We start from the raw sequence: 26,217 nt of genomic DNA, 5'->3' as shown, positions 1-26,217 counted from the left end.
AGAAAAAAATCACAAATGCTGGTAGGTGTATCCTGACTGATCGTCCTGGCTTGACCGCGGTGACTTTGAACGTGGATAGCTGATGTCAGGATGCGAGTGGGTGGCTTGGACATGTCGTTCCTGCGCAACCTCATGGTGGTAAGGGGGTCCAGGTAAGTTTGGGGGAGGGAACTGGGTAGGTGGTTGGGAGAAATCAATGGAGGAGTGGGGTGGGAAATAGGAGGGCGTGGACAAGACAGGTGTTGGGTGGCGTTGCGGAGGGGACAAGGTAGGTAGGTGGCGTTGCGGAAGGGGGCGGTATTGAAAGTGGGGTGTTAGCGTTGCTGAGGTCACAGAGGGCATTGGGGGATCAAGAAAAGTGTTGAATGGATCGTTTGATGGTGGCGGGCCACCACTTAGTTTTGCATGCCTATATTGTGTCATGATGGCGAGCACACGATCCATACAAAGCTTTTCTTCAGGTCCCCCAATGTCCTCCAGGATGTAGTATGCAGCACGGCAGAAGGCGGCGCGTGAGTTGCCAGGATCGAGGAACACATCCCCACTGCGCCTCTCCTGCCGCACTTCCTGCAGCAACGCTAACACCCCGTCCTCGTTTTGAGGGACAATACCGCCACCCCTCTGACGCTGATTGCGGCCACGGCCACGCACAGCGCCACGGCCACGCACACATACCTCGTTGCCACGAACGGGTACCTCGCCACGGCCACGCCCCACACCACTATCGGGAATTTCTTCCACAACACATTCCTGGTCCCTGGATTCCTGTTAAGAAAGAAAAAGGTTCAGTTTGTCACATACATACAATGAAGAAAAGAATGGCAGACAGACTAGACAGACACTAACCTGTATTGTGGATTCATCGCAGACATGAGATCCACTGGATTGGATCGTCATGTCACTGTTTTCAGTGGCAGCACTGGGGGGTCTGTCCTCTGGTTCTTCAACCACCTCCTGACTAGCATCCTGAGTCAGGTCCGCAATATTAGATGTTGTCCTGAAAAATATGTAAAAAAAAATGGCTGCAGAATAGCAATACATTCACAGAAAACGATGCTCTGAGCACCCCTATATGTAAGTCAAAAATACAGTATGTGCGACTTACTCTCTACTGCTGTCTATCATTGCTTGACGCAGGAATGCCAGGTGGTTGTGGTACACGTGTCTTCTTTTGTGGGAGGCAGCTGCACCACTTGTGTTAGCTTTTTCCTCCTCTGTCAGATCCCTCCTGACCCGATCACGCAGGGACTTCCACCTCTTTTGGAAAATTTTGCCTAAGAAGAAAAGTGAAGTAAGGTTAAAATATGCATTCTTTGTAATTATACAGCACACAAGTCATGCATTTCTGAAAAACTTACTTCTTTCCTTCTTCTCTGCGGTGCTCAATCGGTCCCAGCCTGGTGTTAGGGCTTCAGATATATCCATCCAGGTTTTTGATTTTTTAATCCTGTCACTATAGAAGGGATGGGAGACATCCCACAGCTCTGGATGGGCCTCAACTGCAGAGATAAGCTCTGTCTGACCTATATCAGCAGCCATTGTCCCTCTCTCTCCTGTATGTCCACACAGACACACCCACCCACCCACACGGCTGAGCAAAGGACACTTGGGAAATGTAAAAATGCATTTCCTGTGTTTTTACTCCATTACAGTGACCAATCACATTTCTGAAAATTTCTACAGCTTAATAACGCCGGACGCTGGAAAACGCCGATAAAAACGTTAAATAGCGTTAAATAGCGTCAAGCGCTTTTAACGCTCTAACGCTGGGCCTCAGAACGCGCAGGCCGTGGGTTCTTGTTGCAGCTGAAAAACGCTTAGGCCACTTACAGCTTAAAAACGTCTTTGTGTGCATGAGGCCATAGAATAACATGGAGGGGCGTTTTTAGGCTGCAAGAGGAAAACGTCTGACGCTGCTTACAGCGGCGTTAAAAACGCCCCGTGTGCATGGGGCCTAAAGGTGTCCATCTAATAGTTTTTTGAAATTATCGATGCTCCCTGCTGATACGACTGCTTGTGGAAGAGAATTCCACATCCTTACTGCTCTTACAATGAAGAACCCCTTACGCACTTTAAGGTTAAACCGCCTTTCCTCTAGTTTTAGTGAGTGGCCACGTGTCTTATTGTATCTCCTTTCTCTGAATAGTTTGTTCCTTATGCTCGGGTCACCAGTACAGTATTTGTACATTGATATCATATCCCCCCTCAATCGTCTTTTCTCCAGAGAGAAAAGGTTCAGTGCTTGTAGTCTTTCCTCATAGCTGATGTCCTCCATTCCCCTAATTATTTTTGTTGCCCTTCTCTGGACTTTCTCCAATTCCAGCACATCCTTCCTGAGGACCGGTGCCCAGAACTGGACAGCATACTCCAGATGTGGCCGGACCAGAGTCTTGTAGAGTGGGAGAATAATCTCTTTATTTCTGGAGTGAATCCCCTTTTTTATACATCCCAGTAATCTGTTGGCTTTGCTTGCGGCGGCTTGGCATTGCATGCCACTGCCAAGCTTGTTGTCTACCAGTACCCCCAAGTCCTTTTCCATCCTAGACTCACCCAGAGGTTCCTCCCTAGTGAGTAGCTTGCTTTCTGGTTTCTGGCCCCCAAGTGCATTTCTTTACATTTTTCTACATTAAATCTCATCTGCCATGTAGTTGCCCACCCCATTATTTTGTTCAGGTCCGCTTGCAAGGTTTCCACATCCTGCATAGAAGATATTGGCATGCCTAGTTTAGTATCATCTGCAAATACTGAGATTGTACTCGATATCCCCTCCTCTAGATCATTTATGAACAAATTAAACAGGATTGGTCCCAGGACAGAACCCTGGGGGACCCCACTTTCCACACCCGCCCAATCCGAGTACTCCCCATTAATCACCACCCTCTGTACTCTCCCCTGGAGCCAGTTCTCTATCCAGGTACTCACCTTATGGTCCATACCTACCTTCCTTAGTTTGTACAGTAATCGTTTGTGGGGAACGGTGTCAAAGGCCTTTGCAAAGTCCAGATACACCACATCCACAGGCTTACCTTTATCTAGGTGGCTGCTCACTTCATCGTAGAAGGTTAATAGATTGGTTTGGCAAGAACGATTTTTCATGAATCCATGCTGATTACTACTTATAATACCGTTTTTATTACTAAAGTCTTGTATGTGGTCCCTTAACATCCCCTCCAAAATTTTGCAGACTACTGCTGACCGGCCTATAGTTACCCGGGATATATCTCGGCCCCTTCTTAAATATTGGTACCACGTTGGCTTTTTTCCAATCAGCTGGCACCATACCCGTCTGTAAACTATCCTTAAAGATCAAGAATAATGGTCTGGCAATCACCTGGCTGAGCTCATTAAGAACCCTCGGGTGCAAGCCATCCGGTCCCGGGGATTTATTTATGTTAAGTTTCTCTAGTTTAGCTCTAAGTCTATCTTCTGTTAACCATGGCGGCACTTCCTGAGGTCTATTATCGGCCTTACAAGCTGGGTTCGTGTAGCCCCCCGGTCTAGAGAAGCCAGATCTTGGCTTGCCAAACTAGGTTTGTTTGAATCTTCCTGAAGAGGCCCTGAAAGGCTTCGAACCCTTGTCAGCTGACCCTGAGGGATGAAAAAACTTCTTATGAGCTGAGAAGGAAGGCCCACATCTACGATGAGGTTCTTTGTCCTTACTAGCCTGCGGAAGAAAAGTACTCTTCCTCTCTGTGAGACCTTTAATGAGGTCATCCAGGGTAGCTCCAAACAGGCTATCTCCCTGGAAAGGAAGATCAATCAAGGCCTTTTTTGAAGTCTGATCCGCAGATCAGGACGTGAGCCAAAAGACACGCCGAAGGACCACTTCCAAAACAGAAGCGAGCCATCAGGGGAACCGCAGCCAAAGAATCATCACAGAAACTGCAGCCCCTCAGCCAGCTCGGTGGAACTGTTCCCAGTGGTGTATTTAGGTTTTGTGCTGCTCTAGTACTGACTAAACTCGTGCACCCCCTAATTTACCTACGACCAACCCCTTCCTGTCAAGGCCACACCCCTTCCTGTTTCAGACCCACCCTATCATCTGTAAACCACACCCCTACCTCTTTAGGCTCCACCTCTTCCTCTCTGTACATTAAAAGTGGGTACAAAGTGCCTACTTGTATATTTCGTATGTTGTTTTATATGGGTACGTTGGCTCGTGGGAGCGCTCCTGGGGGCCCCCACTAGGCAGCGGGAATGCCAATCAACGGGGCCAGCGGCCGCAATTGCCGCCGGGCACCTGCGATCGCGCCCTGCTGAGAGAGAACGACGGCCTGCTGTTGTAAATACAGCTGACCGTTGTTCTCCCTGAAATGAGCACAGAGCGCCTGTGATCCTTCTATATAGGAACACATGTCTCTATGGTCATTTCACAAGCCCCTCCCCCATACAGTTAGAAAACACCACCTAGGCTCACACTTAACCCTTTGATCACCCCCCGGGTTAACCCCCTTCCCTCCCAGTGTCATTATTACAGTAACTTGGCATATTTGTAGCACTGATTACTGTAGTAATGTCACTGGTCCCCCCAAAAGTGTCAAAAATGTCAGTTAGGGGTCCGATCTGTCTGCCGCAATCACGCTATAAATCACAGATTGAAGCTATTACTAGTAAAAAAAACTAGTAAAAAAAAGAATAAAAAAATAAAAATGACAAATCTTTCCCCTAGTTTGTAGACGCAATAACTTTTGCACAAACCAATCAATATACACTTATTGGGATTTTTTTTTACCAAAAATATGTAGCAGAATACAAATTGGCCTAAAAGGATGACACAATTTGATTTTTACATTTTTATGGGGGAATGTTATATAGCAAAATGTGAAAAACAATATATTATTGTTTTCCGAATTGTTGCTCTTTTTTTGTTTAGAACGCAATAAATAAAAATCGCAGTGGTGATCATATACCACCAAAAGAAAGCTCTATTTGTGGGAAAGAAAGGACATTCATTTTTTTAGGGTACAGTTTTGCACGACCGCGCAATTGTCCTTTAAACTAATGCAGTCCTGAATCATAAAAAATGGCCTGGTCATTAAGGGGGAAAATCTTCCAGGGCTGCGGGCATAGCGCAGGGCCTGCAGACATGATACAGGAGATATTATAAATTAAGTTGCGCTAAACATTAGAATGGAGCAAATAAAGTCCATATAGAGTCCATAAAATTATATTGATAATCAGATTCCGTGATTTTCAAACCAAACTCCCCATGGGTATGTGCTTACCAAAAACGTGAACAAATAAAGCGAATTAATGGACCAAAATCTTGTCCACTTGATAGAAGAAAGAAACCAAGTATGGCTCGTAATAATGATGTGATCGTTGGGTCATAAATAATGTAAAAAAAAAAAACGGAAAAAAAAATGCAATAGCATAAAACCCAACAACAATGGGTACATTTATTAACTAATGACACCAGTGTGATTGCTAAGAGAGCTCCCCCACTGTGGTCTATTGGCAAACTACTACCAATTGTACCATACATAATTAGATTCATGCCACCATTTTTTTTTGCACATTCTTACCAACTTTTAACCGTTTCCAGCATATAACTATTTATTAAAGAACCTGCTGTTTCATGATCTCATTGAACAGGAAGTAGTTTTGTTCCTAGTATGAATTGTAATAATACAAGAACAAAAGGATTTATGCTGCTGAAAGTCCCCTCCCTTAGTTTGTAGAAAGTATGCACTCGCAGATATTCCAAGATGGTGTTTGAAGTTACTATATTGTGCTTCCACATCTAAACTGGCAAATAGTGTATCTGAAGTGATAGTAAGGACAAATATTTTCTTAACCAAATCTCGAGTATCCTCTATCTAGGAGGATAAAGAATAAACATGTGGGCTGAGTATCCTGTTCACATATTTACTTGCTCTTTCAGTTCAATTCTGATTGCCTGATATAATAGGGCAGCCTAGTGAGTCTTGTTGATTTGTATGTACTGTTGGTAAAGCATAAAATGTTGCAATTGCCAGATTGAGATTGGAAATATAAATCTATTTTTTGAGATCAGTTCCATGCGGATTGCGTTATCCAGTATCAGTTTTAATTTATGTGAATACTCTTTGGTCGGAGCTCTGTACAGTTGCATAATTATTCTTGTTACAAAGAATTGACAAACGTTCCTAAAAATAAATTCTTGAAAAAGGGTGGGCAACGATTCGGCACACAGAACTGTGCCAACAGGCTCAAACAACTGATTGGACACCCACCTGGTAAAAGTTTGAGAACGTATAAATGAATTTCATCAGGAGCTGCATCAGCAATATGGTAATACGGTTGCGCCTGTAAAACTAGATGTCCAGAGCAACCCCACCTTCAGAAGTCTAGAGTCACACCTCCTTCCCTTACATCACAGTGCATCCCCCTTACCTTGTGCTGCTGCCAGGAAGAAGCTGGAGGCAGAGCTGGGAAGCAAAAAGTGCAGGGTCTGGAGGAGGACCAGAAGAGGGCTGGAGTCAGCTGAATGGCAGGGGAGGCAGAGACAAGGGGTTGCTGCAGTTGTACAGAGGTGCAGGATCTGTAGGAGTTCTGTCCCACATTCTGCTGCCAACTGCTGGTATGGGTGGAGGTGTGGGGGGGGGGGGATGAGCCTCTTCACAGCTGCGCAAGGGGGGGCACCGCAGCTGTAGGAGGGGTGCGAGGGGCCACATGAGATTTGGCCCACAGACCTTGTGTTTGAAACGTGGTATAAAAGGAAGACCAGGTGGTGGACTTACACAGTTGGGCTACAGAGGTTTGGTGCCATAATGCCCAGGAAACTCTCACTGCCCTGGTGAAAATTTCATGTAACAGCGCAGGAGGTTGAGGCATACGCTAATGGCTCTGACTAGGTCAAGGCAATGTAGAGACAATTCCTTTGGATACTTGGGAATAGGGCACAAGGTTAGCAGTACAATGTCTTTATTGATGTGGTACGCTGAAACCACCTTGGAAAAAAAGATGGTCTTGGCTGTATGACAAACTTTGTAGAAGGATGGGAGGAAAGGCTCTTTACAGAAAATGACTGCCAGCTCAGAAACACATCTGACAGACGTGTTCGCTACCAAAAAGGCTACTTTGACAGGAAGAACCTCCAGGGCAATATTCCTTATGGGTTTCAAAGGGTGGTTTCATCAAGGCAGAGAGAACCAAATGAAGGCCCCAGGGAAGTCCAGTGTGCTGCAAAGGGGTCCTCAAATGGGAAACACCTTGAATAAAGATTTTTTACAAGGGAGTGTGAAGCCAGAGGGCTTTGAAAAAAAAAAAAAAGAAAAGAAGTTGGATAAGGCCGATACCCACCCTTTAAGGGTGCCTAGAGTCAAGTTCTGGTCAAGACCTATTTGCAGGAAGGCCAGAATGCAAGACACAGAGTAAACTCTGGACTGACTTGACTGCATTTGCACCAGGCAAAATACACTTTTTAGAAAAATTAAAGAAACCGTTTGCAACCTGGCGGTGTCGAATGGACCAAAACCTAATATTCCAGAGGTGTTTAATTGGGTTTAGGCCAGGCAAACATGAGGGCCATTCAATGGTATCAATTCCTTCGTCCTCCAGAAACTGACTGCATACTCTCACCACATGAGGCCAGACATTGTCATGCACCAGGAGAAACCCAGGACCCACTGCACCAGCGTAGGGTCTAACAATGGGTCCAAGGATTTCTTCCCAACACCTAATGGCAGTCAGGGTGCCATTGTCTAGCCCAGTGATGGCGAACCTTGGCACCCCAGATGTTTTGGAACTACATTTCCCATGATGCTCAACTACACTGCAGAGTGCATGAGCATCATGGGAAATGTAGTTCCAAACCATCTGGGGTGCCAAGGTTTGCCATCACTGGTCTAGCCTGTAGAGGTCTGTGTGTCCCTCCATGGATATGCCTCCCCAGACCATCACTGACCCACCACCAAACCGGTCCTGCTGAATATTACAGGCAGCATAACGTTCAACACGGCTTCTCCAGACCCTTTCACGTCTGTCATATGTGCTCAGGGTGAACCTGCCCTCATCTGTGAAAAGCATTGGGTGCCAATGGCGGACCTGCCAATTCTGGTGTTTAATGGCAAATGCCAATCAAGCTAGACGGTGGCAGGTAGTGAGCACAGGGTACACTAGAGGAAGTCGGGCCCCCAGGCCACCCTCATGAAGTCTGTTTCTAATTGTTTGGTCAGAGACATTCACACCAGTGGCCTGATGGAGGTCATTTTGTAGGGCTCTGACAGTGCTTAGCCTGTTCCTCCCTGCACAAAGGAGATAAAACCGGTCCTGCTGATGGGTTAAGGACCTTCTATGGCCCTGTCCAGCTCTCCTAGACTAACTGCCTGTCTCCTGGAATCTTCTCCATGCTCTAGAGACTGTGCTGGGAGACGCAGCAAACCTTCCGGCAATGGCACGTATTAAAGTGCTATCTTGGAGGAGTTGGACTGCCACCGCTATAGGGTCCAGGTATTGCCTCATGTTACCAGTAGTGACACTGACCCTAACCAAACTAGTGAAGAACCGTCAGAAAAGGAGGACAATGGAAAAAAATGTTAGGGCCATCAGCTGTAAAACCATTCCTGTTTTAGAAGTCATCTCATTGTTGCCCATCTAGTGCACCTGTTAATTTCATTAACACCAAAGCAACTAAAACTGATTAACAAACCCCTCTGCTACCTAACTGACCAGATCAATATCCCAGGAATTTACCTGACTTGATGCTGTACTCGGACTAAAAAGTGTTGCTTTCTTTTCTTTTAGCAGTGTATGATTTCCAGGTACGATAATAGATCTCTTCTTGGAAGTGGCGTTTCTTACTTTCAGCAAGAAAACTATAAATTCTATCCTTTAAGACCTGGATTTCAACAGCCATTGCTGTTAAAACCAGAGACTGAGAAGCAGGATGCAGTGGAGGACTTTGAGATTGCAGATCTGGCCTGTTGGGAAGGGGCCAGGGGTTGTTTTCTAGAAGTCGGAGTAAGGCTAATTTAACGCAGTTAGAATCACTGCTTTTCGCTCTTGCTCTATTTTGTCTGACTACACTTGGATTGGGTGTCCCTTCATAAAAGGGGGTCCAGTGTTAGAGACATCCTGAGCTCCAGAATGTTGATGGGGAGCTTGGTTTTCTCTCTTGGCCAAGTTCCTTGGGCTCTCAAGGTTTGAACACTCCTCCCCAGCCTGATAGACTTGCATCTGTTGTAAGTACTTTCCAGTGGTAGGTGGGTAAGTCAAGAAAAAGAGCCTGCTTTTTGCATGCTGACAAAATTATTTGATGGATAGTTCTTGAATGGAATTGGGTGAAAGGCACTGCCTTGAAGGAGGCTACCATTAGGCCTAGAACTCTCATGGGGAATCTCAGTGTGTTATTTGTCTGGATCTTGAGCACGAGCTATAAGAGAAAGATTTATTTTCTGGAAGAAAGACTTTGCTTGGGATGTGTCCATGACCAGACCCAGGTATTGCAGGTTAAGAGAAGGTTTGAGAAGACCGATTTAAATGGATTACCAAGCCGAAAGCCTGGAGTAGTTGAGTTGTCCTGTGGACATTTCTGATAAATGACCTGGAGTCCTTCAGATAGCATGTCCTGGGTTCCGCACAGGTCCAGCAGAGGTGCTAAGACATTTATGAACACTCTGGCAGCAGAGGATAGGCCAAAGAGCAGTGCAACAAACTGAAAATGATTTTCTGAAACTAAAGCACAGAAAGCACTCATTTGGTGCGTAAATGGGAACATGCATATAGGCATCTTTGCTATCCACAATTGCCCTTCCATCTGCACCTTGCTTCAAAGGCCAGTTGTAGATTGGGGTGGTTGCCACTTTATTTTATTTTTTACAGTTGGACAAATTGGGTGAAGGGATGCCTTCGCTGTCATTGTGCTTTTGCTGGGCGTCACGTGCGTCCTTATGTCTTTAAGGAAGAGTGGGCTTCCTCCAGGCATACCTGCTCTTAATCTATCCATTCTTATATGTGCTGCTACTATGGAAGCTCTGGAAATTTGGAGTTAGGACCACAATATATACAGAAGTCCCTTGGCATGGGCACTGCGGCTTATGCAAATGTGTGCAAACAAAACCCTCCGTTTTTAACATAAACTGTTCAACAGGGTCAGTTTGGTTGTTTTGCAGGCTGGTCGATAAGTGTGCTAGGAAATCTTGTTTGTTTGTGAAGTCTTTAATCTACCCTGATGATGTACAGAGGTTTTTAAATGCATCCTTCCCCGGACACATCATATAATGTAAGAGATTGGTATTACCAGTGGCATGTTTATCCATGAACAATTTATTTTTTGTGTATTCTAATAAAATCATGTGTTTTATGCTGAATGGGTGGGTTTGTTGGACAGTCTAAAATAGTGGAGATAATATACCCATGCATATATACCCTGGGGTTGAGGCTAAACAAAGCTTTTAAGGTAGTGTTTTAGTGCTTTGATCTAAAACCAGTGATTTCTCAAGGTTTATCAGTACATTTGATGGTAGAGTGGGACTTCTTTTTGATGTGCTTTGGATTAAATTACTGACCTTGCAGATTTCATGCAGAATTTTGGAATTTAAAAAGGTATTTGTTGAGTGTATTTAGGTACAAAATAGTGCAAATATCCCCATTGGGCATTGGTACCATGAACAGGTTTGAGTAGAAACCTTTGAACCTGTCTTGTGGAGGTACAAGCACAATGACTTCCTGGCACAAGAGGTGGTTCAGGGCCATTCACAAATCTAACTGTCCTTGGATGGTCTTTGGTTGATTTGAGTTGCCCAGAGAGGGGTAAACTAACAAGATGTCCCTCACTCCTAGAAATGTGGGCGCCCCTCCATTGTGAAGGGGCTTTGCTGCTTTTGTGGGCCAAGCCTCGTCCTGAAAGTAAGGGTTATTTTTGGACTTTTCCTTTGTGGAAGTTCAATGTTTCATTTGGTGACCTCTTTGAAAAATTGGTCAAGTGCCCCCCAAACTGACATCTTCCTTGGTAAGGCATACACGTGAGGCACCTTTTGTAGGCAGCTTCAGCTGTCCAAGCTTTAAGATAAAAGATTCTGTGCATGCGAATAGATATTTCAGCCAACCTGGAAATTTGTCTCACGATATGCTCAAGGGCATTCACACAAAAAGCAGAGCAGAAGGCAATTGCTGTAAATTCTCTGTAACATCATAATCCTGAAATACAGGTTAATGTTGGTTGTTCATTGTCCTAGTCCAGTTAGCTGCAGTTTGACATAATGAAATGGCAGCAAGAGCAAGCTGCAAGGCTTGGCCTGCAAGTACAAAAAGCCTTTAGGAGCATCTCAAACTTCCTATATGCAGAATCTTTGAAAAAAGGAACATCCTTAATAGGAACAGTAGGATGTCATTTATAACAGAAACATCAGGATCATTCACAGAAGTGTGACCCAGTCGTCACAGACTGAACAATTTATTTGTTCATGAACCATAAAGTCCATCTGCCATTCCCCTGAAAGGTCCATCATTCACCTGAAGGGTTCCTTAGGGACTAGGTTCCATAACAATGAATCATGGCCCTGGACCTGTAAAACACCCTGCACACTGCATTGCACCAAGTGCCAAGGTAAGCTCCCATGCAAGATCTAGTGTCCGAAGCAAACATTATAGGCTGTCCCCACAGTGTGGGATCTGGGAAGGGCTCCCAAGGTTTTACAGAGGATGCAAAGATTCAGATGTGTGTGCTTCTGTGTAGACAATAGAGGGCAGTAAGGTGTTGACTGAAGAAAATTCACAAAGGAGAAGAGGTCCATCATCTTTCTTCAGACATTAGCACAAAACTGAGGATTCGCAGAGTGAGGAGGGGGTTAAAGGGGAGGGTGTCCTGGGTGATGTGTCCTCAAAAACTTGCTAGCGTTCACACTTATAACCCATTGAAAATGTTACCCATGCCCTGTACTGTTTGATTAAGAAATATTAATCATTAGATATACTTTAAATTCTGCACAGTGATCTTTTCTATACATTGATGCTTGATGTCTACAATTTGTTCCTTGCTTCTTTATTTTGATTCTTTCAGAACCTTGCCTGTGTTTAGGTAGCTACAGGACAATATAGGTACAATATAAAATACCACAGGTTTAGTGTACCTATCGCTTGGATAAAAGAATATATTTATTTTTGCTATTTTTTTTGTCACTTGCATAATAGGGTCCAGAGGTGCCTGTATCTTTAAAAGCTCCCTTGAAGCCATGAATCTTTGTATGTACAGTATAGTCTGCAAGTTTCCATTAGTAATACCACTAACAAAATGGGGCTGATTTACTAAAACTGGAGTGTGCAAAATCTGGTGTTCTGCATAGAAACCAATCAGCTTCCAGATTTTTTGGTCAACGATTAATTGAACAAGCTGAAGTTAGAAGCTGACTGACTACCATGCACTGCTGCATCAAATTTGGCACTCTCTTTAGTAGGTCAACCCCAATGTGTTCAGTACATACTTCTTAACGAAGACTTGGAAAACTACCTGAAGACAGGTTTACTATAAACCCTGACAACCCAGGTGTGAATTTTAGCAATGGCTCTGCTTTGGCCATTGGTGCTGCCATCACCACCAGAAGCAATGCCAGTCCTGTTGGCGATTCCATTGAGGGTACATCTACTGCTGAGAATGGGGATGTGGCTGAGAATAGTCTCTACATACAAATTCAGACAGTAAAACAACATATAACCAAAGTGGACAGGCACGTGACTGGTAACTACAAGTCAGATTTGCTTCTCTGCTGACTATTATCAAGATCCCTTGCTTACAAACCAAACACAAGGCAGGCTGGAGTTTGAATTCCTTTATTTTGCAAAAAAGAACATCATGAAATAAAAAGGCCATGCTCACAGTATCAGATCTGCTGCCACCAGAGACATAAAGTGCTGATAAATACTGTGGACCCTGCACGTGTCATGGTGTCACCTCTGTATCAGATCCCGTGGGGTGGAGTATGTTTCTAAGGCACCAAAATCCCTTCATTCACGGTGGAGAGTTGAACCCCTTAGACGCTGGTAAGGACGCAGAGGGTGGTGGATGCTGCCTCCAGCAGTCAAGTACTGCTGTAGTGAAGGGGTTACGTATGATGAAGATGGGGGGAAGGGGGGATACAGGACAGTGGCACAGACTTACAAAATATATATATATCTTATAGGTTTCTCCTTATTTACACACTGTCACATTGAACCCTTTACGTGTGAGGTATCATGAGACAGGGGCACACAAATACACACATACACACAAGCTAACATGGAATGTTTCCAGTTTGGCAATAAAGAACATTGGCAGTTATAAAACCCAGCACAGGGGGTCAGGCGTTTTTGTACCTGGGCTGGACATCAGGGCAGCAGGTACCTGACACAGAGGGGAGGTTGGTTAAGTACAGAAAGAGTTAGTAAGTTATGTGTTGTGGAAGGGGAACTAGAAAGGACATGATGGGGTCCACATCCTGGACTTAGCCTTCCTTGTGTGAAGGGAAGAGTGTGCGGGATATACTTCCCTGCTGAGCACAGACTAAGGTGCCTGGTCAAGTAATAGATATTAAGATGTGACAAAGATGATGGTCCAGTCAACTGCAGGATATAGAAAAGGGGATGGCATATTAGTCACAGATAATAGTCAAGAACTGGACATACTGATAGAGGTCTAGCTAAGTGCCAAACACTGATACTGGTTTATGCATGAATATGAGGGTCTAGTCAAGTGCCAAACAGATCAATGCACACTTCGCATTTGCCTGGACCCTTATGAGGTGCAAGTCATGTGACAGCCCATGGATAGGATGACACAGTCAAAAAAATATGCCAACGTAGAATTTCATATTCCTGATATGTGTCTGCTGTACTATGTACTTGTATGATAAAATATCCTGTTCTCTTTATATTGCTTTCTTTGTGTGAAATCCCTTCTGTTTCTGCCAGTACCTCTGCTTTACTATTCAAAACTGACCACACAAGGCATGAGCGCAGTGTTGTCAGTTTTCTAGCTGTGCTGAGAACTCAGCCTGCTCTCCTCCAATGATCACACTGGTGTGGACACTCCCCCTCTGCACTTCACTGGGCCATTCACTGGGAAGAACAATGTGCTGCTGCTCCTCCTCCCCCAGTTCTCTAAGGTCCTTATGCAGCTGACAGAGAGGGTATGTGATCAGTTATAAAAAATAAAAAAAAAAAAAAAAAAAAAAGGAGGAAAAAAGGAATTTATGTTTTTCATATATACAAACAAATGTTTTGCCTTTTCTTTCTAGTTTAGGCCAAATAGGATATTTAATAAGGTGACCGTGTACATCTACTTTAAGTGTCTGGTGTGGATATGAAAGCTCAGTCACGTGGCAGGCCACCAATATGAGAGTCCACCATGGTGATTGTTATTGAGGAAGTCCAGTTAAGGACAAGTTAGACAAGGGGTGCAAACAAGTATTTGGCCAAAAAGAGAAATCATTTAACAAGCAGAAACAAGGGAGGGCTAAACAAACCATGCACAGTCATGAGGGCAGTCAGGTGTTCAAACAGTCAGGAACATAATTTGTGTGTTTTAGCACAGGGATAAATGGAACGGGCACAAGTTCTTGGAGGTCAGAGCTTGTACCAGCATGGTGGGAACAGGGGAGGAGATGGCCATATGAAATAGGGGCTCTGCTACTTTGTGTTGAACCAAGAAATGTGATGCAGACTTGCAGTTTCCTGGTGCTTTGTTATTGCTTCTAATATATGCTTTGGTTTGTGTCCCCATTAGGAAACCAGCAAGGAGCTCCTCCCCCTTTTGCGGTGGTACATATTACTGTAGCTGGCTCAGATGATCCTGATGGATCCCCCCTGCCCTGTGCTTTGGGTGTCATCTGGAGAAGGTCACATACAACACTCTACAAACAGACCCACAACAGCAGCACCACTCTGCCACTGACACAGCACTGTAAAGGAAAAGACTGGTGCAAGGCAAGTCCGAGACAAACCCAAGACTAAAACTTATTAACGTTCTGCAATATTTTTTTTTTTTTTAATTGCAGTTTTTGTGTCTCAAAATCCAAAACGCAACACTTGAGCACCTGTGTTAAAATATATTATGTTTCACTACAAACAGGTGCATATCTTAAACCTTAGTCGGAGAATATGGTGCTTTTTGTTTTTCATCTGACTATAGAAAGGGCACAAGAGAATCTGCCGGCTGACAGAAATTTTGGTTCATTTAATTGCACACGGTTTTGCCATGCACCACTCTTTTGCAAAACTAAATCCACACCGACTTCACGTCAGCAAGAATTTCAACTGCAGGAAAGTTTGGGGGTACGAAGTTTAGACTGATTACTTCATGACACCCCCAAGTGTTAGGTGTGACCTGGGTGGTGAACCTAGAAGAGGGATAAAACGTAACATTCAAACTACAGAAGACGCACACACACGCACACGCATCTCTCTCCGCCAAGAATGGCGTCTATATAAAACACTGTCCACATTCTGCAGTGGAGAATAAAACAGGAATAAGTTAAATAAATAAAATTAAATATAAAAAATGCATGATATAGTAACCAGGGCCTGGAATGGACTTAACCCAAATGTGCCCTGATACACAGCTGTACACAACACAACCGAGGCCAGTGACAGTCTGCAAAACCCTGTAAGTGTCGCTCTATGGAAAAACAAAGGTTAAATCAGGACAAGTTAAATATTTACAAAGTAAGGAACCCAATGGTGTTTTAAGACCCCGCTATGACCTGTTTTCTGACCTCCATCTTTCCACAGAACGTGACTTAGAGGGAGCGATGGACAAAAGGCAGTGGGGGTGGGGGGGGGAGAGAAGGTGAGATGAGGGTAAACTGCACGCCCACTCACATCTGCCATCTTCCCACAAAAAAACAAAAAAAATACCACTGATACCGCATGGCACAAAATCTCATTAACATAAAGGGAGTCCCAGCCTACCTACGATACCTAAAATCTGGGGAACCCCTCGATTTTCACGTCACAGATATGAAATAACTCCATCGTCTCTCCACAAAGTCTTGGGGGTGCACTTAAAACACAGGAGAGGAGCAGCAAGGAGATTTGGGGGAACAATAGTGCACTGAGATTATTAGTGGGTAACAAACATTGGAAAGGGGGGTGGGGAGGGGGGTAGGTTTCCCTCTGAGTCATATGGCTTCACGATACCAAAAACATCGACGTCCTCACTGTGTGCAAGCTCCTGATTGGCCAGAGAGTCCAGGCAGTCTAGTGACGAGAGGGGCGGAGAAGGTGGGTGAGGACGCGGTCCCCCTCAAAGTTTTGCAGAGAGAGAGTGTATGGTGTGCACACCGACCCCGCCTAGTGGTCAGCACAATTATACACCAAAGGTGTGCAGTCAAGGCTCTGCTCTCCCAAGCACAAGGCACTGGAACACGGGCACCTTGTCACACGGTCATAGAAGAAGAATGAGTGGGCATGCCATGGGGCACACGGTGCCATGGCTGGTGAAGATCGGCTGCTAACCCGGATAAAGGATTCAGGCGCTGGTCACACAGGTCCCGTCGGTGGCTCTATGGAGTCTCTGTGGCAGTGCCATAGCTTTGCACATTGCCCGTCACCCTTCTAGTCATGTTGGCCTCCAAGTGGGCCCGCTACCTATCAGTTTCTGGCTCATCTTGGGTTCCTGGGGAGTTGAGGTTGAGGGGATAAGGGACAGATAAGGGGTTCACAAGGTTCAGCTATTACTTGAGACCATGTTGATAACTTGTTCCATCTTCTGGCGTAGTTTGTGTTTTCGGCAATAGGAATCTCGATCCAAAGCAGTGAGGATCTGCAGAAAAAAGGGCGTTATTAGAGAAAGAGTACGACATATGGTGTAATGGAGCTGCTTATTCTATTCTCCAGCAATTGATACTGAGAAGAACATACAGCTACTCTACACTGTCACTAGGTAATATACAGTTGTGTTTCCCAGACATTCAAAACAATAAAAACAATCTAGAGGTGCCTGCACGTACCTGGAACAGCCCTCCGCCTGATGCCTTGTCATTTTGGCCAGATCTCCAGCCATTCTAATGAGCAAATACCTCTGGGTAGTGTGCAGCTTGCTACCTTCTGTCCCCAACACATACCTACTGAACCACCACTATGATAAATTACCTCTGTATGGGCTTTCTAAAGACAGAGCCCTTTGAAGTTAGGGAAGGGGGATTTGTCACTCCTGTGACTCATTTAGCTGTGTGTGTGTAAATTTCAACTTGTACTATTGTGCAAGCAAAAGGCATTTTTCCAGAGAGGAGAAATATTAAGATTCACTTTAAAGAGAAACTATAATGGCTTGATTATATATAATTCCTTTTGATTTAAGAGAAGTTGTACACGATTTTAAAATTTTTAAGCACTGAACACAAGGTATATAGAAGATCACTGGTAACACCAGCCATGTGCCAGTGCCACGCCAAGCTCTTACCTCCTCTCGATATTTGTTGACATAGAAGAAAAGCTCGCTGAGAGCACTCAGGGAGTTGAATTCATTTGCATGTAGGCGAGACTGCTCAACAAGATAGGCGTCCATGTCCTGGTCGCTGATTGCAGGCATCTTGCCGATGTCTCTATAATATCTGTATAGGAGAGAGGGGGAGACTTTAGAGAAGTGAAGTTATCTATATACAGTGGGACACCCTGTAGCATAGCCAATATTAGCACACAGAGCTACTCCTTTATCCCCAGGTATTCCACAGGCACAGCGGTGATCATTTTACTTTGCCTCAAATGCAACCCCCTTTATATCTCCAAAGGGCTGCATATAATATGCAGTAAATGTAATGATAAACAGAAACTGCAGACATACAACATCCATTTGAAACAAACCGAGCAATTAAAAACTAAAATTTAAGCTGGGCACTGTGGTACTCTATGCAATGAAGGCAGATCGTGGCTGGTGTTGGAAGGGGTTGATATGGTGTGTATGTAGCTTCCTTAAAACTAAACAACACCCTGCCTCAGTACTCCTTTCAAACACCTTCAGCCCTGGTGCAAGCAATGATCTGGCTCTTGTGAGTTATGCAAATATCAAAATCCCTTGATGGATGGATGTCAGTTTGGAGGAGTGGGTATAACTGAGCAGGCTGCCCTAGGTAATGCCCACATGTGATGCTGAGCAGGCTATGCTTTCTGCTTTGTAGTGCTGCACAGTGGTTGTACATTGCGGATTTGCTTATCTCACTGCAAATCTGCCAGGCAGGCTCTGTATAAACACAACAAACTCTCTGCAAACTCTCAAAATGCTCTTGGTAGTCAGACACCATTTGGTTAAGGCTGCGTGTCCAGTTGATTTAGGTAAAGTACTAGCTTTAATAATATGTCCAGGCCATTCAGCTTTAACAAAACATGCCTGGCTGCCTCAATACTACCATTTTAACACAAAGCAAAATTATCTGCAATGTAAAAGTTAATCCAGTAATAAAAAAATAAAAAAAAAATCTTGTTAATTCGAATCACAACCACAGCACTGCATTCTTGAAGTTTGCATGTTCTCCCTGTGCCTGCGAGGACTTCCTTCGGGTACTCCCATTTCCTCCCACACTCCAAAGACATGCTCGTAGGTTAATTGGCAATTGTCTAAATTGACCCTAGTATGTGTATGTATGAATGTGAGTTAGGGACTTTAAATTGTAAGCTCCTTGAGGGCAGGGACTGATGTAAATGTAATACAGTAGCTTACAAAAGTGAGTACACCCCTCACATTTTTGTAAATATTTTGATATACCTTTTCATGTGACAACACTGAAGAAATGACACTTTGCTACAATGTAAAGTAGTGAGTGTACAGCTTGTATAACAGTGTAAATTTGCTGTCCACTCAAAATAACTCAACACAGCCATTAATGTCTAAACCGCTGGCAACAAAAGTAACTACACCCCTAAGTGAAAATGTCCAAATTGGGCCCATTTAGCCATTTTCCCTTGTGACTCGTTAGTGATACAAGGTCTCAGGTGTGAATGGGGAGCAGGTGTGTTAAATTTGGTGTTATCGCTCTCACACTCATACTGGTCACTGGAAGTTCAACATGGAACCTCATGGCAAAGAACTCTGAGGATCTAATAAAAAAAAATGTTGCTCTACATAAAGATGGCTTAGGGCTATAAGAAAATTGCCAAGACCCTGAAACTAAGCTGCAGCATGGTGGCCAAGACCATACAGCAGTTTAACAGGACAGGTTCCACCCAGAACCAAAGAAGTTGAGTGCACGTGCTCAGCGTCATATCCAGAGGTTGACTTTGAGAAATAGACTTATGAGTGCTGCCAGCATTGCTGCAGAGGTTGAAGGGGTGGGGGGTCAGCCTGTCAGTGCTCAGACCATACGCCACACACTGCATCAAGTTGGTCTGCATGCCTGTCGTCCCAGAAGGAAGCCTCTTCTAAAGATGATGCACAAGAAAGCCCGCAAACAGTTTCCTGAAGACAAGCAAACTAAGGCCATGAAATACAAAGGGGGTGCAGCGCTACAATATAAAATTGTAGAATAGTATTAATATATACACTCAAAGGTAAGGGTGTGAAAAAGTCCTTAAAAAACCATCCAATCACAGATACTGTGTATACATAAATGTAAGGAAGAGTCTTTAGATGTCACAAAGCCAAGCTTGAGGATTAAGGGAGACCCGTGCTGTAAAGGATGAAACTATTGCACCTCTTCATATGTGACTCCATCACCAGAATATGTGCTAGCCTCTCACCTCAATTACCAGACCTCTAGGGTCATTGCGCAGTGTATTGCCAAACACCGAATGGGCTCCCAATCTCCACAGCAATGCCTCCAACCTCAGACCGTTCAAACAGTGTTGTGTTCCACCATGGAGAGGAAGGAACAAAAGACATCTAGTGCTCTCCGTTTGGTCAAAAGTTTAATGCATAATAAAAAGTAATGTACTTACAAACATAGCACTTTCCAAGTGCATAACGAACAGCAATTAGCAGAGATAACACAGCCGGCTATGCGCTCGATGTGCGATCCCTTCGGAGCGTCGCGGGTGAGGTCACAGCTCCTCCCCCGTACGCGTTGCGTCAGTGGGTGTGACTTCTTCAGCCTGAAGAAGTCACACCCACTGACGCAACGCGTACGGGGGAGGAGCTGTGACGTCACCCGCGACGCTCCGAAGGGATCGCACATCGAGCGCATAGCCAGCTGTGTTATCTCTGCTAATTGCTGTTCATTATGCACTTGGAAAGTGCTATGTTTGTAAGTACATTACTTTTTATTATGCATTAAACTTTTGACCAAACGGAGAGCACTAGATGTCTTTTGTTCCTTCCTCTCCATGGTGGAACACAACACTGTTTGAACGGTCTGAGGTTGGAGGCATTGTTGTGGAGATTGGGAGCCCATTCGGTGTTTGGCAATACACTGCGCAATGACCCTAGAGGCCTGGTAATTGAGGTGAGAGGCTAGCACATATTCTGGTGATGGAGTCACATATGAAGAGGTGCAATAGTTTCATCCTTTACAGCACGGGTCTCCCTTAATCCTCAAGCTTGGCTTTGTGACATCTAAAGACTCTTCCTTACATTTATGTATACACAGTATCTGTGATTGGATGGTTTTTTAAGGACTTTTTCACACCCTTACCTTTGAGTGTATATATTATTACTATTCTACTATTTTATATTGTAGCGCTGCACCCCCTTTGTATTTTATGCTCAACTGGGATTTGATAGATTTGACCTGTACTGGTGTTCAGCAGCTTTTTACCCCATTTTGTTGATTGTAGCGCTGAATGCGTTTTCTATTAAACTAAGGCCATGGATTATTGGAACCATGTACTGTGGTCTGATGAGACCAAGATAAACATATTTGGTTCAGATGGTGTCAAGCCTGTGTGACAGCAACCAGGTGAGTACAAAGACAAGTGTGTATTGCGTACAGTCAAGCATGGTGGTGGGAGTGTCAAGGTCTGGGGCTGCATGAGTGCTGCCGGCACTGGGGAGCAACAGTTCATTGAGGGATTTATGAATGCCAACATGTACTGTGACATACTGAAGAAGAGCATGATGCCCTCCCTTCGGAGACTCGGCCGCAGGGCAGTATTCCTACATTATAAAGACCCCAAACACACCACCAAGATGACTACTTCCTTGCTAAAGAAGCTGAGGGTAAAGGTGATGGACTGGCCAAGCATGTCTCCAGACCTAAACCCAATTGAACATCTGTGGACCATCCTCATATGGAAGGTGGAGGAGCTCAAGGTCTCCAACATCCACCAGCTCCGTGATGTCATCATGCAGGAGTTGAAGAGGGCTCTAGTGGCAACCTGTGAAGCTCTGGTGAACTCAATGCCCAAAAGGGCAGTGCTGGAAAATAAGGGCGGTCACACAAAATATTGACACTTTGGGCCCAATTTGGACATTTTAACTTAGGGGTGTACTCACTTTTGTTGCCAGCAGTTTAGACATTAATGACTGTATGTTGAGTTATTTTGAGGGGACAGCAAATGTACACCGTTATACAAGCTATACACTCACTACTTTACATTGTAGCAAAGTGTAATTTCTTCAGTGTTGTCACATGAAAAGGTATAATAAAATATTTACAAAAATGGGGGTTGTACTTACTTTTGTGAGATACTGTACCTGTAATAAATATAGGGCTGCCATTGCTGACTTGAAACCACTTGCCATCTAGCTCACCCTTTGACACTAATGCTTTCTAAGTTAAAAACTCTGAACTTACATTCAGATCAGGACAGCCAGAGAACATCCTGGGAGTGGGCCTTATCTACCTGCTTGTTCTGGGTCACCGATTCAAAGCAATAAACCAATTGGGGCAACAGGATACCCAAGAAAACTAGTATTTTCAGGCAGACAGTTCACAAATGACAGCCTTCTGTTTTTTTCATGATAGGTTTACAATGAAGTGAACTAATTCCATGGTATTTTCCTTCTATGTCCTCCAATGTGAGAATAGAAAAACAACTGAAAGTGACTAATCCCAGCACTCACCGCTCCACCCAGGTCTTGTAGTTAGGGATGTCCTTGGCGTAGAGCAGTTTGTTACTTGGCGAGTCCTTTCCGAGCCGGTGCTCAGAGGTGGAACAAGAGTCCATGAATGTCTGAGCCACTACAGAGAGGCAGGCATCTGTGATGCTGTTCTTGTGAATGTCAAAGACAAACTGCGGGTTTTTGATCACATTCACCCAGAAGCGGAGAGGCAAACTGAAAGGAGATCAGGAGAAAAACAAAATCATCATCTGCAGAACTTGCAATATATCAAACAAATAAAATGTCCCCTCGCTAGCAAAGGAAGATAGTGCTTTTTTGATCTAGGGGACAGTCTTGAACAAAAAATTACATACTTCACTCTGCAGTCCTGGAAGACCCAGCAGTCCTTTCCTCCGCTCTTCAGCACCAGAATGTGGGATGGCACTCCTACTTTATCATGTACAATGCAGTACTTGTGGTGGTCCTGCACTGTATGTGATGATGTCGGCAAGAGGTGCGGCAGCAAGGCCAGGAAAAAGAGTGGCTTCAGGGCACCAGTCATTACAATTCAAACTGGCAGGAAGGAAGAATGAAGGACTGCGGAGTAGGGTAAGTAAGTAATACACCCTCCTAGACAAAACAAGCACTATATTTTGCATTAGCTTTAACGAAAACAACCAAAATAATGATTTGATCATGTTCAGAGTTAGATTCTAAACTGGAAAAATATTACTGATGAGACATGGGACTTTCTGAAATGAGATGCATCACTTTAGAAACAGAGTGAAAGTAGAAAAAGACCAGGTGGTCCATATTTTTCTGCACTTTACAGTACAAGTCTTATGTATTTTACCAAATCAGCTTGCTATGGAGGCACCCAAGCCGAGCCGCTGCTCTGTGTATTCATTCAGATGCGGAGCTGTAGCTCAGTCCCGCCACTTCTCTCTCCTTATTGGCTCACTGACTTTGATTGACAGCAACATGAGCCAATGGCACCCGCTGCTGTGACTTAGCCAATCAGGAGGGAGAGTCCCAGACTGCGGATTTTTTAATGAAACATCGCTGGATTGAAATGGGGCTCAGGTAAGTATTGGAGATGCTGCTGCACACAGAAGGTTTTTTCATATTATTGCTTGGAATGCAGTTATATAAAAAAATCCTTCTGTTTTAATAACCATTTTGGGTGTCCCCACTGGGGAGATTCACCTTCTCTGTTTGTTTTAATGAACATTGTCAGAAAGTGATGGTGATTTCCAACATTTTACACATTTTGTCACAGAAACAGGTGATGACATTTTCCAATACAAACACTTGTTTTAGGAAAGCTAAAAGCAGATGTCTGATTAATCTGGAGAGGCTGCCAGTTCAGACACTCAAGGCTACAAAAAAACTCCACCTCGTGGTGAGAAAAGACGTAAAAGTAATGTCCCAAATGGGTTCAAATAGTGGTAACTGAAGCACAGAGGGCACCAAATTCAGATCCCAAAGAATCACAGAGGAATGCATAGAGGAAGCTACATAGGGGACTCCCTGTAAGGAGGTCTAAGGCTCGGTTTCCACTAGTGCGACTTGCTGTGCGACTTGACACATGTCAAGTCGCACAGCAAGTCAAAAGCCATTGATTCCAATTCGGCCCGTTTCCACTGCCGCGACTTGAGTTGCGGCGACTTTAAAAGTAGTTCGTGCACTACTTTTGAGCCGGCTTCATTGCGACTTCCCTCTATAATGAGGGACAAGTCTCACTGAAAGCCGCAAACAACTTTAGCTACGAAGTCGCGCTAGAAGTAGCACGACTTCGTAGCTGCGGTAGTGGAAAACGAGCCTTAATCAAGGAAAGAAAACCAATGGTGTGTTGGTAGGGTAGAAATCTGTCTTTTTGATGTGCTGACAGCCAAGTCGCAAGTTAGGGAATTCCTTGCTTGGCTGGACAGAAACATGGGTAGGTCGACGGAAGGAGCAGGCTTGTTCCAGGTCAACAACATTGCATTGGGAGGGTTCTTGAATGAAATTTGGCAAATTGCACTGCCTTGAAGGCTACTATGAGGCTGAGAACTTTCATCGGAAATCTTATTGTGAGATGTTTTTTTGAACCTTTATTCTTCAAGGAAAGCCTTTGCCTAGGTTGTGTAAAGGACCAGGTTCAAGTATTCCAGCTACGGAGAAGGCTAAATAACAGATTTAAAAATAAAATGATCATGGAGCTTTTGATCTGTCCTGTGGACATCTGCAGGCAACTGGAAGGGAGATGAATCCTTTAGGCGAAGGTTGTCCAGATAAACTGTGATCTGAATACCTTGGGTTCTGAGAAGGGCAAGAAGAGGTGGTAGGACCTTTGTGAATACTCTGAAAGCAGAGGATAAGCCAAAAAGTGTGAAAAAACTGGAAGTAATTGTCTAGCATTGTGAAGCGCAGAAAGAGCTGATGTGGAAAAAATGGGATTTTTGACTTACCGTAAAATCCATTTCTCTGATGTTCATTGAAGGACACAGCTCCTGATTCTTCTTAACCATTGGGTTATATTGCCCCCTACAGGAGTAGGACACTAGGTAGGAAAAAGCTTAACTACACCTATGGGCAGTCCCAGGGGGTATACACCTACTCTCAGCAATTAGGCACTCAGTTTTGTTACAAGCAGTGTCAGAAGAAAGCCAACTCCACAGAGGGGTGGGTGCTGTGCCCGTCAATGAAATGGATTTTACGGTAATTCAAAAATCCAATTTTCTCTTTCGTTCATTGACGGACACAGCTCCCGATTCTTCTTAACCACTGGGACATCCCAAAGCAGTGTTAAAAATGAGGGGTGGGAAAACATCAGAAAAAAAATCCCAAGGCTAACCATAGCCAACCAGGTAACATAGCTCAACCATAAACAACTGGAGCTCACCTGAAAAACAATATACCCTCAAAGAGGTCCTCTAAACAGCAGCCAAAAGAAAAACCTGCAGATGCCAACACAACCACTTTACAAAAAACTTTGTAGAAGTGTGCACAGACGAACAGATGGCTGCCCTGCAAATCCTGCGTCATTGACGCTTGAAGACAGAAAGCCCAGGAGACACTTAGTAGAGTGCACCTAAACAGGGAAAAGAGGAACCTGACCCCTGACGCAATAGGCCTGAACCACCGTCTGTTTAAAGGTCTGTCCGTGAGCACAAATAGAGAGTCTGACTTCCTAAAAGACTCCGTAGCTGCCAGGCACACCCTAATTGCCCAGACCACATTCAAGACACGCAAGGCAATTTCCTTCAGATGTTTAGGCCTGCGACACAGGGAAGGCAACACAAGGTCTTCATTCAAATGACAGTTAGGAATGACGGACAGCGGCTAAGCACCACTTTATCCTTGTGAAGCACCACAAGGTGAACGACAGGATAACGCCATCAGTTATGAAACCCTGCATGCAGAGATGATAGTCACCAAAGAAGGCAACCTTTGCGCCACCAAGGCAATAGTAATTACCGGCCTAATTGCTGAACCAGCAACAACGCACATATGGCGGGCCAGAGCATCGCCCTCTTATTAGCTGGACCTGTAAAGGTCGGGGACTCCTCAACCGGGATGAAGGTAACTAATTTTTACCTTGAAACCGGCGAGTCCACTACAGGTGGGACTGTGCAAGAATACCGCAAGCAAAAAACGCCTAGCAACCACTGCACTTTGGACAACCTTACTGTTTGTGACAGTTGTCAAGGTAAGCAGAAAGAGGAACACCCTTGCCGCTTTGGAGGGCCTGTGGGTGCCAAAAGGAACTGGTGCCTAGGACGCGGCATCAGCCGCACCTCCATTTTTAAAGTTTCACACACTTACACAAACAGTGCATCCACCAGCGCCTATTTAAGCATGGCTAGAGGAGCAGAGGAATCATCCTCACTATCTGAGCACTCAGGGTGTGTGGATGGAGACCCAGTAGTGTCGCTATATACTGACCTCACCCCAAAACGTAACAACTAGGGGGGCCGCTGACCGAAAAGGGGACACCAGTCCACAAATAGACCACCTATTTGACCCCGCAAAAAACAAAGTCCTCCGAGCCCTCCATAGAGGACATAATAGGACTTAGACCCCTTAAAAATCCACGATGCGCTGGCAGGATACCCTCACTAATACAAAGTAGGTGCCCCACACAATAATGGTGGCAAGACTTACATTAAGGAGGCCCCCACAGCACTCACCTGGTCTAAGGGAGGTGCCAAGCTGACCATATGACACAGCAGGCTGCAAGCTGCGGCCTAAATTTTTATGGAGGCCTAGCCGCAATTGCACAGATCCTCAGCCCGGCAGATGCCCAAAGGAAGAGTGGGGGCTTCAGCTACACGCACTGGGGCCGCCCCCCAATAGCCGCGCCCGACTCT

General features: G+C 44.7%; 1 protein-coding gene across 1 annotated transcript in view; it reads right to left on the bottom strand.

Moving 5' to 3' along the window:
* Positions 1-16,018: 16,018 nt before the first annotated feature.
* PLXNA3 (plexin A3) overlaps positions 16,019-26,217 on the bottom strand; it is a 272,276-nt gene continuing 262,077 nt past the window's right edge. The window contains exons 30-32 of the mRNA XM_082263582.1: positions 21,887-22,099; positions 17,357-17,507; positions 16,019-16,717 (exon numbers count right to left, since the gene is read on the bottom strand). Of these exons, the coding sequence (XP_082119708.1) occupies positions 16,622-16,717; positions 17,357-17,507; positions 21,887-22,099 (460 nt within the window). The 3' untranslated portion in view covers positions 16,019-16,621. The remainder of the gene's footprint in view (positions 16,718-17,356; positions 17,508-21,886; positions 22,100-26,217) is intronic.

The sequence above is a fragment of the Pelophylax lessonae genome (assembly GCF_965119305.1).
Source record: "Pelophylax lessonae genome assembly, chromosome: 7".
Classification (NCBI taxonomy): Eukaryota; Metazoa; Chordata; class Amphibia; order Anura; family Ranidae; genus Pelophylax; species Pelophylax lessonae.
Note: the sequence above shows the minus strand (reverse complement) of the source record. Positions and strands in the feature narration are given on the sequence as shown.